Here is a 15928-nt window from a genome sequence, read left to right on the forward strand (position 1 = left end):
ATAACCAGACTGCAGTGTGACCGTGACTGATTTGAGTTAGTGTGTTGTTTATAGACCTAGACAGAAATAACCGTCTGGTAATAAAACTGAAATTTGTCAACTTTCCCCACCATACTGTCTAGATCTAGGGTAGAGTGCCCAGTATTCGGTCACTTAAGGGGAAATCACTAATATTCTAGTGACGTGTGTGCTGTGCTGTCTACTTTATTTCTCCATATTTTATGTGTGGTTCAAATAAAAAGGAGGAACCTAAAAGTAAAAACATTTCATGTGCACACTTAGTCCAACTCGTTTCACTCAACCAGGAGTGTTGAGCCATATTATTTTCAGATTAAATGAAGTGAATGCAGATGAAGCTAAGCTAGGGTGATGACTGAGATCATCCAAATCTATCTCTAGACTTAGACTAGACCTAAGGTCTATACATTTTTCTTGGTCAATAAAAAATGGTCAGAAAAAAATAATAGTAATTAAAACTTTGTATTCTTTTGCTCCTCAAGCCAAACCAAGGACTGCCAACATGTTAGCCAGTTCTGCTGTTGTCGCCTCACTGTAAACGTGCTGTGACCAAGATGTTATGCAGAGGATGTCTTCAACAGCTACAGAAAACCCAGACCAGAACAGCTTTCAATATCTTCCAGAAATGGGGCAAAAAAGCAGAGCCAACAACACCCAGTAACTTCTCAATTGTTCAGGCAGGAAAGGTAAGGATGGAGATTCTCTTTGCCTTTGGAGTGTGGTTCAAATGTTTGCATTGAAAGTAATTTAATCAACCTCATGATACGGTTTTAAAAAATTACTAGGTCTGTTAGCTACGTTCCCTTTTAATATTTGATAGGAATACAATACATGATAATTGGTTAATCGAACATAAAGCGACCCCAACTTGGAGTGCTTTCTCATTTTGGTAGAGGGAAACAAATTAAATAGTCTGACTAGTAGAGGTAAACTTACATACAAACTCATGAGGGTATTAGGTAGCTTTACAGCAAAATAAAATGTCATGTCAAGAATAACAATACACCGGGCCAGTCAATAGTCATTTCCCCCCATTCTATCATCTCCTTAACTGTGGCAGGCATGCCTTCAACTTAATATTAAGAAATAAATCATGCTGACCCTGCTGAGCTAGACCCCAGATACATTGAGGTGAAAGGTGAATTTTAATTGACCAGATGCGGTCCTTTGTTATGCCATAGTATTGTAAGCTATGATACTCTCCTAAACTTGCCTAATCACAGTTAGCATAGTAGTATCCACTTAAGATAACCCTAAGACCACTACCAACCTTTAGCTATGCCTCTGATCCCAAACTTAACCTTAACACTAAGAATTGGTAGAGACTGTGTCTTGTTTATAAATGTTTTAAAAAGGCAGCATGAATCTCATTCAAGCCAAAACACATACCTTAAATTAAAGATAAACTCTTTATGCTATACAGTTTGCAGTTGATAATGGATAACTCATAACAAAATTAATCAGCAGTTATATCTGCATGAGTTGAATCTGTTGGGACTTCAAAACACATTTCGACTTCTGTAAAATTTGACTTAGAAAAGTGTGAATCACACACGTTTTGCATAATTTGGTCAAAAAAATTGATTCAGCTTGAGGGAAATCAGACTTGTTCAATTTCGAAGTATGCAGAGTTCATTGTATCTTTTTTTCTTATTGACTGTTGTCTGTGTTCCTTTGATGTTGTAGGTGAGCCCAATGAGAACTGTACCAGAAGGGATAGAGATGCCAGATTATGCACATGCAGGCAAACCGGTGATTGCTCCACAGAGAAAGGTTTTCATCTTGGATCATGAATCTATTCAATGTATGAGAGAGGCTGGTAAACTCGGCAGGAAGCTCCTAGATCTTACAGCATCATATATTCAGGTACTTACTAAAAGGCCGTATGTATTCATGACAATCTGTGGTGAAAGTCATTACCCCATGGCAGGCAAGTGTGTATGTGTGTGTGTGTAATTGGGTTTTTACAGACGTGTATCAATCAGACATGATTATTTACGTCTGGGGACCGACCTTTAACGTCACCATCCGAAAGACATGACTCGGGTTCGAACCTGCGTCCTCGACTGAATCAGTTTGTAACTTCCATTTACGGTAGCTGGATTACAGGCGCACGCCACAATGCCCCAGTTAACAATGCAAACTTTGTTGTCAACTTGTTGACCATATCAAAATGACAACAAAGTAAAGTTTATCTTTAGTTGAAGGATTTATCACACATACATATATATGTTCGTATGAGGCAATATAACATTACTTTATGAAAGATTTGTTTAGATATTTAAAAAATGCCAAAGGAGCTGGAGCAATGTCTTGTACGTTTAAAAACTTTTGACCTGTTTGCTGCTGATTTTTTCTTTCTCATAGGTATGACACAAGAATCAGCTTGTTCCTGTAGTCCATGGGTTCATTGTTGAAGCAATTAATATTAAATGAAGAAAGAAAATAATATGGCTCAAGAACATGGTCAGTGATAAACCATTAGCACAATTCAGGATGTAAATTATGCCAGCTGCTGACTGATATTAATCCTTGTAAATCTTTCATTACGGAAACCCACTTTGAAATCATCGTCAGATTATTGCTCTAGATCCCCCATTAAATGGAAAAACCTATTGTGTAAATTTCGTTTTCAATCTATTTTCAAGATGTTATGTCCCTCTCTTCCCATCCACTAGGTCGGGGTCACAACAGATCGTTTGGATGAAGTTCTTCACCAGGCCTGCATAGACAACAATGCCTACCCATCCACTCTCAACTACAACTGCTTCCCCAAGTCCTTGTGTACATCAGTCAATAATGTGATGGTCCATGGCATTCCTGATGATAGACCGTTAGAAGATGGGGATATTATCACTGCAGATATCACGGTAATCACTACTCTTGTAATCATGCTGTATTTCCAAGGATGAAAAGAAATACTGTAGACTATTTGTGTAATGTAATCGAATTCAATGCATATATCACACAGAAACTTGCTGGAGATAGAACTTTCACTTTAACTGCATCTAAATACTGGAATATGCTACCTTTAACCCTATTTTAACTGGGCTATTTCAGACCAGGTTTTTAATGAAGATCTTGGCCGTTTCACTACCGATCGCCGCAAAAATTTGCATACATGTCAAGTGAAGTGTATAGAATACTATGGTAATTTCAATTTTTTGAAAAATTCACTCATTTGCATATTTATGATAATTTATGCAAATAAGGTCATAAAATTCACATTTTTGCCCATAGATCATACATTATTCATATTTAAGCATTCTTTTTCACTACGTATATTTGTTAGACCATTTGGAATAATAATACATTACAACACAAAAAATTGGAAGAGCCAGGTTATCTCTTGTTTTGATAATTTCTTTATGTATTTCATTGTTTTTTTAACTTATGTATTTTATTGTTTTTGTTGTTTTGTTGTTTTATTTCATTTATAACTACAATTCAACTTAAACTTTAAACAAGACTAAATAACCAATGTTTTATCTCTTTTTAGGAAATATGACATTTCCATATGTTTTGTACACAAATCACAAAAATGAGCAATTTTCGGGCTGACAGGCAAAGACAAAAGGTCATGTGACTTTGTAGCTATACGTCTGATTTTCGAAAAAATTGTTTTAAAAGATACGTAAGACTCAAAAGAAAAAAGTCATGAAAGGAAAATTGTATATCTGCCGCGGTTTCGGAGTAGTCGCGAAATTTTTATAGGGGGGGTCAAATTGACCCCCCCCCCCCCCCAGATAACGTAGGGTTAATACTCGGGCAATCGTCATCTGTCTCTTCATTCAAAAAGGGACTTAAAACATTTCTTTTTTGTAATCCAGATTTTTGGGATTCTGTAAGTTTACATTTGCATTTTGTGTAGGATTCTTCTTGATGTAAGCGCTTTGGGCCGCTCTGGGAAAAGCGCGGTATATAAATAATAATAATAATAATAGGTGCCATGTTACAAATTATTTCATGCACTTGCTTTGAATAATTTTATTTCAGTAGTCAAAATGCAAATTGCCTACAACCGGGAGGTCGTGGGTTCGTCCCCGGCCGCGTCATACCAAAAGACGTTAAAAGACGGGAGTTGCTGCTACCTTGTTTGGCGTTCAACAATAAGGGATAGAGGAACGTCGATCTGGTGCTGCTCAGTAACTGCCGGGCTCACGATCAATTGGGCAAAAAGAATTTCCATTTTCGGTTTAACTTAATAACATTTGGAGTGGACTTTAAAAGATTATTATTATTATTATTATTATTATTAATCGTTGCAAGGTAGGACAAACATTACGGCTTGTCCTACCTAACAACACGTAATGTATGCAGTCGCTTTGGCCAGGACATGGGCAATAATTTTGCGTTGACATTTTGACCACTGTCATTAAATATTGTTAGTTAAGATAAAACAAGGCAGTTTATTCTTTTTGTGTGGGGTTTGGAGTTTTTAACCACAGTAACTGTGTTAATGTTTATTTAGTGAATATATCTCAATCCAGTTTCTCTACTCCTGTACAATGAAACATTTGAAGAAGTTACAGCATAAAATCAGCCATTGAGTTTGATTATCCTTCCCGTCATGTTCAATTTTCCTGTGTAAGCATCTTACAGTTGGTTATAAATGGATTTTAAAATCAAAGTGGAAACTTTGAAATATATATAGTTTAACACCCTTGTCACACCAACAGCACCGATTCCAGATGGACAGGAGATCGAACAAAGATATTTTAATGACCAAGAATCGGTCGTTTTAACTCAGTTTAAAATTGATGTGGCGGTGTGACAGAAGTAAAAATGAGGGTTATATTTATTTTTTGTAAATTCCTTTTAGAAATTCCTAGGATGTGCTAATTTTTGAAATATCATAACATTCATGCTGTTTAGCTTTTTATGAAGACTTATTGTTTCCATCCCCTTTTCTCTCTCATTTCTACATTTGACTTCATATAGGTGTTCTTGAATGGTTTCCATGCTGATCTATCAGAAACCTTTCTAGTAGGGAATGTGGATGATGCTGGTAAACGTCTGGTAGAGTATGCTAAGAAATGCAGAGATGAAGCAATCAAAGTATGTGGACCAGATGTTCCCATCAGTGCCATTGGAAACACCATATCGTAAGTGATTTTATATACCTCTCTTAAGTATGTTGAATAATCTAGTCATCTGATTGGTCCAATTTGGAGTCATGATTTTAGCCATGCCCGCAAAGAAACAAACTATGCCTGTTGCCCCGGGTAAAGGGCCGCATAGTTAAATTTTTCTGAGTTCCCCTTTTGTTAACTTGTAAAAAGTTTCTTTGTGCGAGCGCAAGCACCATGCAGTGTGTGTGTGAGTCACGAACGATAGTACCATTCAGGCAACTTTCCAGCGAAGATTAACAGACAGTGTCTCAGATTTACTGTGATTTTTATAACCAATCTTTACTCAAGAAAAGGATAAGGCAAGAATTCTTTGTAGATTTTTGTGTGAATTCGGTATATAAAAGATATATGGACTGCTTTAATATTAGAGGCATAGCTGTTTCTATACTGGCTCTTGGGGGCCTTACACAGACCTGCCAACCAGTATGATTTAGTCGTATTTCGTATGATTTTTAGAAGCAAATAGGACAGTACGATTGTATTTTATTTTGTGTAAGTGTGCCAAAATGCATCTCACATCGACATTTTTGGGATGTTCATTGGTTCATCGAACATAACAGTCGTGACAAAATCATGCATACTCAACCAGTAATCCATACAAAAAGTCTTCCTGTATGTAGAAACTGTAAGAGTCTGTGTTTATTTTTAAGAATACAACTTTTGGGATTAAAGAATACAGTTTTTGAATTCCAGAGGTTGGCAGGTCTGCTTACATCCTGCTATGACCCAGCGAGCGGCGCGCCTCTGGTCATAGCAGGTGGTAAGGTCCCCTTGCGCCTATAGAAACAGCTATGCCTCTCATAGCAGTCAATATATCTATACCATTTGTATGCAGTAAGCACTATGAATGAACAAAGAAATATGTGTCAAAGAGATAATATGAAAACATAGTGCATCTTGTTAAATGCATTCTCATTTAAGACTTAAGACATTGTCATTTGACATTTCACATTGTGTCAATAAATATAACTGAAAGAGCTGTAAAAAATATCTGTTGTTAGGAGTCCCTAAGCACAATGCACACTGCTTGAGGTGCCTTCATCCGTCTTGTTCATGTAAGACTGTAAAATTAAGACTTCCCAATGAATGTGTGTGAATATTGTAAGTAGTTCAGATTCCGGATAGATTCTGAATGTTTTCTATTTGCTTAAGTTTTGCCACCAAAATTTCAGTTTTCAAAAGTTTCAAGTTGCAAAGGTTTTTGGTATTACTTCAGTTTGATGCATTCATGTTTAGGCCTTTATTTAAAAAAAAATCATTGCATGAGTTAAAAATAACTAGAAGAGAGAGTGCCGCAAAGATGACATGGATGTGTTTATCATATGAAAAATATAAGCTAGTATATATTAAAAAAACATATGTGTTGAAGTAACCTCAATTATACTGGCATTCACTCATCATTCATGTGTACACAGGGCGATAGCAGCAGAAGGGAATTACTATGTATCACCATCTTTCATTGGACATGGAATCAACACATATTTTCACTGCAAACCTGATATTTGGCACTATGGTAAGTACTGCTTACTCAGAAAAGGAATTCCCAGTACATATAATGCTAAGAAAGATGGCATAACTCACAAAGATCTCACAAAAGTATCTTTATTTGATTATCTTTTACATGCTGCAGTGACATTATCTAGCTTTTCCTGATTTGTTGTTTTGCAGGAACATGTAGAAGTTGTCCTGATATTTAATGGTGTAAAGTATATTGGTGTTAAAATGAAAGAAATATCAGTTATCTATGAAGCATAATTGATGAGCATATAAATTTAATTAAAAAATATGATATTTATATGGCTGCCACCCTTTGACCATTATGTTAATCCATTTATTAAGGGGGTACTGGCTATCTTGGAGGGGAAGAGAAGGAACTCACCAGGTGTATAAATCGCAAGAGCGCAAATTAACTTAGGGTATTTCGCAGGTTGTATCATCTCTTTCTACTCCCGTTTCTTTCTTTCTTTTTCTTGTCTCTTCGCATTGCATGCCCATTAGCTGCCATACTGCTATCACTCCAATTCAGCCTCTGTCTCTGGTGTTTTAATTTTGTGTTTGCATACTTTATATACATGTAGATATTTGTCAAGGATTTGTATGTCACTGGTGTAATGAACCAATGACTTGTCTTAGTTTAGATTTTTAAATGAAAATTACCCCCCACTTTCACCACAATAGAATATAACAGAGTTTTCTAGATAACATCCTGAATTTTAAGGTCAAAGGCCAATATAATAATATCAATGCTTTTTAATTTGTAAAATGTTCAATGTTATTTGTCCTTCAGCAAACTTTTATCCAGAGAGCATGATGGCTGGTTTGACATTCACAATAGAACCTGTGATCTTAGAGAGTGTGGACAGGATGGTAACAGGAGATGATGATTGGACTGTGTATGCTCAAAATCATACAAGGTATTTAAACCATTATCACAATGTCTTTCAACGAACAGATGTGCTAGAACGTCTTTACTTATGCATGGTTGTATTTAACATTGAAAAGCTACATATTTGAAGTGAAATAAGCTTTACAAATGAATAAAAAGACTCATGATATCATATACTGGTATTTGCCTTCTTTTTGTAAGGTTTCATCATGAATAGACCTACTTAAATAAGATAGACAAAGTAATTTTATATGAACCTATTAGAAAATATATATGCAGTAGTCTATGACAAATATTATTTTTGGTCAGCAATTTTAGAGTAGTGCATCATCTGCCATTTCAAACCCAACCCCCCCCCCCCCCCCCCCCAAAAAAAAAAAAAAATTGATATCAGGTAAATGCTACTGCCTTTTGGAGAATTGATATATTTAGAACTTGTCTCAGTAGCCTAGGTGTTATTGAGATTTGTTTTTGTTTCATTCATCCTAATGTCTTAAAGGGACTTGGTAACATTGTTCAGATGATAGAAAATGGTGCTAAGGTTGTGACTTCGATGCTAGATGTACATTTAAAGATAATCTGACAGTTTGAGTGAAAACAGACCATTATTAATGTTAACATTTGGGATAAACTTATCTGATCGAATCCTTAATTCTCCCAACTATATCATTACAATTTGATTACATTTTAGGTGAATTTAGGTGTAAATCATCACAAAGCAATGAATTGGCTCTATATACCATTCCAGACATTTAAGTGTTGACAAATTTTTAAATGCCTGTCTTATGTCTTATTTTCATGGAAAAACAGTTGGGAAAGTTCAAAAATGGTTGGGAGAATTTACTGTGAGAGGGTGTCACACAGTGACGCCTTCAAAGAAAACCATAAATATCTTTGTGGTTTGAGAATTTTTTCAGGATTTTTTGCATGTCAGAGAGTTAGTACAGTAGAAGGAATATAATAAGTAACATTCCATAGAAAAATTACACAGTTTTTTCATCAACCTTCAACCGAGTCACTTCAATACTTTATCCTCTTTGTCATTGTCCATTCTAGATCAGCCCAGTTTGAGCACACAATCCTGATAACGAAGTCAGGTTTTGAGGTCCTGACAGCTGGCGAAGATGAAGACTTCACAGTGAAACCCATAGAAACCACATCAGAGGTTGACGATCAAGCAAAAGCACTACATAAAGAGGATTGGACTTTCGATCAGAAGACGTGATATCAACAGAATATTGGTTATTCTCTTCTTGTTTAACTATTGCTGGGTATACATCAATATCAAAGTGACCTTTGCATGCATCAGAAGCTGAATGTATGTAGTTAAATGGAGTTCCTTTTGTTAAAGAGGAATACCGTTGATGCCATCTCGCATCCCAAGACCTGATTATGTCTTGATTTTAAAAGAAATGTTAGAAGAATATTTTTTTTTTCTCTCAAAAATCCCATGTAAACTGTAAAGAATTGAGGTCCTGAATAATCATATGAATATAAATGATATTCATATGTCTATTCAATTGAAATGGCATTGCATTATAAGCTTTGCAGTCCGGGAAAAGCCAAATCACCTTCTACAAGTCAATGGTCAGTTCTTGTGAATCGTGGTGTGATATCAAAATTATTGTAACAGGTCTTGTCTTTTATCTGAAATAGACACCTCAATCAGGAGAAAAAGTGCAAGAGGAGTCATATAACTGATCCAATTTTAATTTCTAGCAAAATCCAATCACGGTCAAATGGTAAGATGTGTGGTTGCCTTAGGCTATTCAGAAGCAAAAACAGGGGTAATCAACTAAAATTTTAGGCAAACTCAGAATTGAGCACTCTTCCGATTGAGGGATTCTTCTCTCCTTTTTAGCGAGATACATGTATGCTAACAACTGCCACCACAGTTTTCATGTTTTCCTTTGAAATTCTTGTCACTCCCTGGAAACAACTAAAGGTCTGTTCACATCTGCCGAAGTCAACTGCACCATTTTTTTAAAAAACGTGTTAACGAATGGCAAATATGTGCATACATCAAAGGTCCTACACGTTTTCACTTGCCGTTTGTGTTATAAGATAAAAAAAGTGAAGCATATTAGACATAAAGCCCGGCATCCCATTGCACTTTGATCAAACGAACAAGGTACCAATATCTGAGTATTGGAACATCCGGGGAGGAACCTAGTATTTCCAAAAGTGGACATCTGCTAGGGCCTCTCTGCTTCATGTTTATGTTAACATTTTAATATACACAGTCTAAAAGGTATCAAATTTGAGATTTCACTTCCTAGGTTTTTTTTTCTTCATGTGATGCAGGAAAATATTGCTCAACACGGATTGTTGCATGTAGTTCACTTTTTATTCCAACACCAAAAGGTAAAAACAAAAACTATTAATGCACAGATTACTTTCCTTCTTTATTTCTCTAGATGTTTCACAGCCTCTCTCTCCCATGTCTGTTGCAAACGATGGCTCTGTATCCACTAAAGGTCTTCAATACAAAGTCTCTAATCACATGAATTTTTCTTGAAGAAGAGCTGGTTGTGTTGCCTTCTCCTTTCTTGCATTACATGACTTTCCGAGCAATGAATGACTTCATAACTCTTCTTTGGTGAATGCTGCATCAAGCAATGAATTAACAAGAAGAGATAATATGGAGAATAACCTGTTGACGAATGTGGTGTACAGTTGTAGGCGTATAGCCGTATACCAACTCGGAAATATTCAGGCCATCTTCTCTTCTTCTCCGGCGGAAGAGTACGCAGTCGGTCATGCATCGTATGCTCGTAAAGTTCAAACCTTGGTCGCTGTGCAGCCGCTTAGGCATGCCAAATGTTACAAACCAGTTTTTGACGAGTACCTTTGCGACCGTAGTTGCCCGCTGGTCTCTGGTAGGTATAGCTTGAGTGTATTTCGTGAAGACCTCTGTCAGTACAAGGACATTCTCCACCCTGTTAGAGCTGGGCTCTAACACTATAAAGTCTATCGCAAGTACCTGCAGGGGCTCTCTTGCAATCAGTGAACCCATTTTCAGATGCAATTTCCTCCCTGCTTTGGAAAGTATGCATCGCTGGCAGCTTTTGCAGTGGGTGCGGATCTCTGCTTCCATTCCTGGTCAGTAGAAGCGTTGGACTGCTAATCTAGTAGTCATTTCTGAAGCTTGGTGGCCAACCTCATTATGGAGTGCACTTAAGAGCCTGTTCTTCAAGGCTCCTGGTACCAGAAGTTGCTTGCTTGGTTGCCCCTTCAGCGTAACTCTGCGGTGTAGAATACCATCTACGAGAAGGAGACGTTCCCACTGTCGCAACAGTTTCCGAACTGGCTTGTCTTCATTAGCCATCTGCCTCGGAGTCGGGGCACTTTCTTTCTCCTTGTAGAGTAGCAGTTTTCTAATGACTGGGTCATTCCTTGCTGGCATGTCTGTATCTGTTATCTCCATGACTTCTTTTACTCTCACTGCAAGTGCTAATGGCACTGGTGTAGACAAAGACGAAGGATGGCTTTGAAGACTAACTCCAACTTCTTTGAGTCTCTGTTGTTCAATCCCATGGTCTATTTTTCTGCTCAATGCGTCTGCGTTCACATTCAGCCTACCAGATCTGAGCTTAATCTCGAAATTGAATTGAGCAAGGTCCGCCTGCCACCTGATCTCCGTTGCTCCCAGCTTAGCCGTCGTCTGTAAGTAGCTCAGAGGATTGTTGTCTGTAAATACAACAAACTCTGCCCCAAGTAGTTTGCCCGGAATTTCTTGGTAATTGCCCAATAGAGCGCAAGGCGTTCCAACTTCATACTACTGTAGTTTTGGAGCTGTGAATAACTTTGTAACTCCTCTTTAGTGAATGCTGCAGTTGGAAGAAGAGCAACTTCCGCTTTTTATAAAATTAAGATACCATCCCTTGTGTAAGCCTGGCTATGAAGCCTCACAGATGAAGCACGATAATATACATGAACCACAATCTGGGAAACACACTAGTAACAACAAAAACTATTTTAGCACAGTTTACTTTTCTACTTTATTTCTCTGGATGTGCGGCAGCCTCTCCCTCACATGTCTGTTGAAATCGATGGCTCTGTATCCACTAAAGGTCTTGCATACAAAGTCTCTAATTGCATGAGTTTTTTCTTGAGGAAGAGCTAGTTGTGTTGCCTCCTCCTTTCTCTCATTACATGACTTTCTGAGCAATGAATGACTTTGTAACTCCTCTTTAATGAATGCTGCATCGAGCAATGAATTAACCATCTTGCAGGTGTTTAGAGCAACTTCCGCTTTTGATAAAATTAGGATACCATCCCTTGTTGTAAGCCTGGCCATGCAGCCTCACTTTCTTTAGGAAGAGCTAGTAGGGTGCCTCCTCCTTTCTGGCATTACATGACTTGGTGTCATCAGCATATGACTTAAGCTTAATTTCTGTACTGTTCACTCTGGTGCCTTTAACATCATTATCTCTCCTTATCCATATACTCATTATTTCTTTACAAATTGTATACAGAAGGGGGCTAAATGGGCAGCCTTGTCTAACACCACATATGATTGGGAAAAATAGAAGCATGCCCGTTGTTCAACACACATGAATAAATATTGTACCGTCCTTCTTTCTAACGAGTACTATGTTAGAGGCCCAGGGACTATCTGTAGGTTCTATTAGTCCTTTGTCTAATAGTTCTGTTACTTGTTCTTTGATTTCCATTCTTTGGAACACTTAATCCATCACCCGATAGGAACGTCCTATCATCATCAACAACATCAATCAATCACCTTAACGCATATACATGTCTCCAAAAAAAATCTATTAATCGAATATTCATTTACTCAAATAACATCTCTTGTCCTGCCAAAATTTGACGTATATATTCTTCGGTTGAAATTCACCTCAAAAAGATTATCTTATTAACTAGGTAATTTGGCCTCCCCATTAAGTCTTTATCAAAGTAATGCTCAATTGACCTATATACACACAATAATCATATATATATATATATATATATATACTTATCAGTGGGGTTACAGAAGAAATAGGGATAGAGATAGAAAAAGATTAAGAAGTTGATAGAAAGATAAAAGAGGCAAAATAGGGTAGAGGAGGCTTTAATACTTGCGAACTTTATACTCGAATCTCATATCAAACCCTCCTCCAGGAAGGTGAAGAGTCTCGAAGACCCGGGCAACACTTTCTCTACTTTTTAACGTGTGAAAATAGCTCTTAGTCTCGCTGCAGGCCTCGGTGCGTGTTGAGTCCGGGTTTTGTTTGATAGAAATATGGCATCTGTCCATTAATTTGGCGATGTGGTCCTCGGGGTCTGATGTTTGGGTTCCAGTGTCATTAGTATATTCATACCACGCGTTGACAGGGTTCGCATTTACGCTTGTTCCGTCGTCATCATGCTGATGGGGTGGGATTTCTGGGAGAGGGGAAAATGGTGGTGTTTGGGTGTCTTTAGCCGGGGACGGGGTTTCTTGGAGAGGGGAAGCTGGTGGTGGTTAGGTGTCATCAGCCGTGGATGGGGTTCCTGGGCGAGGGGGAAGTTGGTGGTGTTTGGGTGTCATCGGCCAAAGACGGAGTTTCTAGGAGTGGGGAAGTTGGTGGTTTTTCCGGCAGAGAAATGATAACGCGATCAAGAAAGAAACGCAGCATTGACTTCCTTCAGCCATTTTTTCTTCTCTTCTCTATCTTTCTTGGTCGAATCGTATAGACGTATATTTTCTCCTTTTCTAGCTTTTTTCTCTGCTGGGAAACGACATATCTCTTGTCTTGAAAAGACAGCATTTTTGCCAAAAGATGACGTGGCAAATCCTTCATTTGGGGGCCGTCTCGATTGGCACGTTCAATTTGTGGGTTTTCCGTACCAAAATATCTCTTGAGAATATCTTTTGCGACATCCATAGCATTCTCATTGGGGTAATAATGTACTCCGACAATTCTGAAGTTGTTTCTCGGAGAAAAACATTCCAGTTTATTTTCAGCTAGCTCTTCCATCTGCAGACGGGATTCATGGGTCAAAATGCGGGCTTCTAAGTCATTCACCTTCTTCTCAAGTGGGGTAATCTTCTTCTCTAACTCTGTAGTACAAGCATCTTGGTAGGCTAGAGCTTCCTCAAAATTAGAAAGCATTGAACGAATGTCAGAAATTCTTTTCCGAACAAATACTTCAAAGTCTGAAGGGGCGGGGTTGGTTGGAGTATCGGAAGATGCGAGCTGACGGGGATGAAAGTCCCAGTTGAGGTCCCGCTTCGAAGATTGAGCGGCATGATTTGCTTTCTGCCAAGTAGCTAAGTTATTAAACCAAAGATGTACATATTCACAAGTCATGCATCGCTATGTATATTTTTATGTTTGTTTGTTTGTACTCTCATACCCAGAGAGGGGGTCAATCAAATTCTACGAATTTTACCTGTGACATTTGGCTCGAAGGGAGAGCTAGGTATCCAGCCTCCTCTTCTGGCCCCAGAATGCCCTCGACACTCTCCTCCACCATTGCCTCCAGTACAGCCTCGTGTTTTTCATTGTATTCCACTGGTGGTCCACCTCCTGATCCAAAGTCAAAGAAATAAATGTTAACTTCTTACCATAAATTTTACGAAATGTTAATATCGATCGTAATTTTGTTTTCCATAACAGTTAAAGAGAGATCTTGGATTAGGTCGTGATGGTTAATAACCTATACCAAATAAATATAAGTTGTGATTTGCGGTTAAGTGGTGGTTATTTTACCCGACTGCTAAAAAAGCACGAGTGCTTGTTATTAACCGACGACTTTAGGTCCTAAGGGACCTTGGTAATGAGGAATAATGCCTGAATACCAAAGGGCACTAGTGCATCGACGACATGGTTTTGAACCTAGGTCACCGGATTATGAGACCACCAATCTACCAACTAAGTCTCCTAATAATAATAAACCCCTTTACTAATTCAATACTCTTCTTGACAGGCTACTCAGAGTATTCTTTATTGAAATACGATATACCATGCAAGCACAGGTAACTATTGGTGATAAATTACATGTGGTAGGAGTATACAAGAAAGGTACCTTTTACAGTTTTATCTGTTACACAATAAAGACAGCTTAATTTACCTGTCTTGTTCTTTGAGTCCCTGTACTTTCGAGCCTTTGCCGCCATTTCGTTCCAGGTAAGACGTAAGTCCTTAACCGTCCTACCTGGTTGGAGTCCCTGGGCCTCTAGGGATACGAGCCCTAGGGCCCATGCATCCTCTTTTCGTTTTATGATCTACAAAAATTTAAGAACAAAAAGTACAATGTAAATTGGAACCTACTCAAGTTCTCTTTAATTATATGCAATAGATGATTAACATATTAATTCACCCTTACTTATTTTGAAAGAATACTCTCATATGATAGCATCCAACTGTCTCCAAAGACAGTGGACTGCATTCTGTCTTGGGCATCAGAAAAAATGAAAACCAAAAGATCATTTTCGGTATACTTATTAGAAGAAATGTTGAAAGAAGGAAAAATAAAAATAAGTTAGATAAAAAGACTCTTTATTCAAATTCGAAATCATAGTTATGTTCTGGAAATTTTCATAGATAGATCTGCATTGGATTTTACAAACCTTTTCCACACAGTTCCCCGCTTTGCCGAACAAAGCTTGGCGGTTCTTTTTTACGAAAGCTGCCAGGACATCCCGACCTGTCAAGTTCGGCCTGCGTTTCACCATTTCCTAGAATGAAGAAACAAAATTAAAAAACTAATGAGAAGCCAGAAAGATTGTTTAAAATGAGTTCTGTTAAATCAAATTTGACGGTATCAAACCCTTTTAAACACAAGATTGTTGTTTGGTTTTGTTACTCGATCAGTATAGGGCCTCGATCTAGATCTAGACTCATGTAGTATCTCAATATTTCTACTAGTATAGGTCCAAAACCTGCCAATTAAATTACCACCATTTAACATCTAAATATAGACTAGACTCTACATGTAGTTAATGCATTTTACAATATATTATTATTATTATCAATAATAATTATTATTATTATCAATTGAAAAATAAATTAAAGTTTAAGGGGTTTGCTTTGCGGTAGGGGAAAAACTGAATTCAGACTAGGATTCAGAGTCGTGAAAGGTAATACGAATCGTCTTGTTTCTCTAATGATTTAATGAAATGTAAAAGCTTCGCGCGGGAGTTGGGGGGGGGGGGAAACTAAATTCAGACGAGGATTATTTTCGAGAACGGTACAACGAATCGTCTTCTTTCTTTAATGCTTTTAATGAAACTTAAAAGCTTCGCGCGGGAGAGGGGCCTGAATTCAGAAGAGGATTTAGAGTCGAGAACTGTACGACGAATCGTTTTTTTTCTCTAATGGTTTAATGAATCGCAAAAGCTTCCGCGCGAGTGGGGGGGGGGGGACCTGAATTCAGACGAGGATTTAGAGTCGAGAACTGTACG

General features: G+C 37.8%; 1 protein-coding gene across 1 annotated transcript; it reads left to right on the plus strand.

Annotated features, from left to right (window-relative positions):
- The first annotated feature begins 531 nt into the window (after positions 1-531).
- On the plus strand, positions 532-12476 carry LOC115922991 (methionine aminopeptidase 1D, mitochondrial-like). Its single transcript, XM_030982925.1, has 7 exons — positions 532-704; positions 1705-1884; positions 2697-2888; positions 4960-5123; positions 6566-6663; positions 7438-7564; positions 8593-12476. The coding sequence occupies exons 1-7, from the start codon at positions 573-575 to the stop codon at positions 8759-8761; spliced, it is 1062 nt and encodes a 353-aa protein (XP_030838785.1). The 5' UTR covers positions 532-572; the 3' UTR covers positions 8762-12476.
- Positions 12477-15928: the final 3452 nt, after the last annotated feature.

This window comes from Strongylocentrotus purpuratus, unplaced genomic scaffold, assembly GCF_000002235.5.
Source record: "Strongylocentrotus purpuratus isolate Spur 01 unplaced genomic scaffold, Spur_5.0 spur5_contig_827, whole genome shotgun sequence".
Classification (NCBI taxonomy): Eukaryota; Metazoa; Echinodermata; class Echinoidea; order Camarodonta; family Strongylocentrotidae; genus Strongylocentrotus; species Strongylocentrotus purpuratus.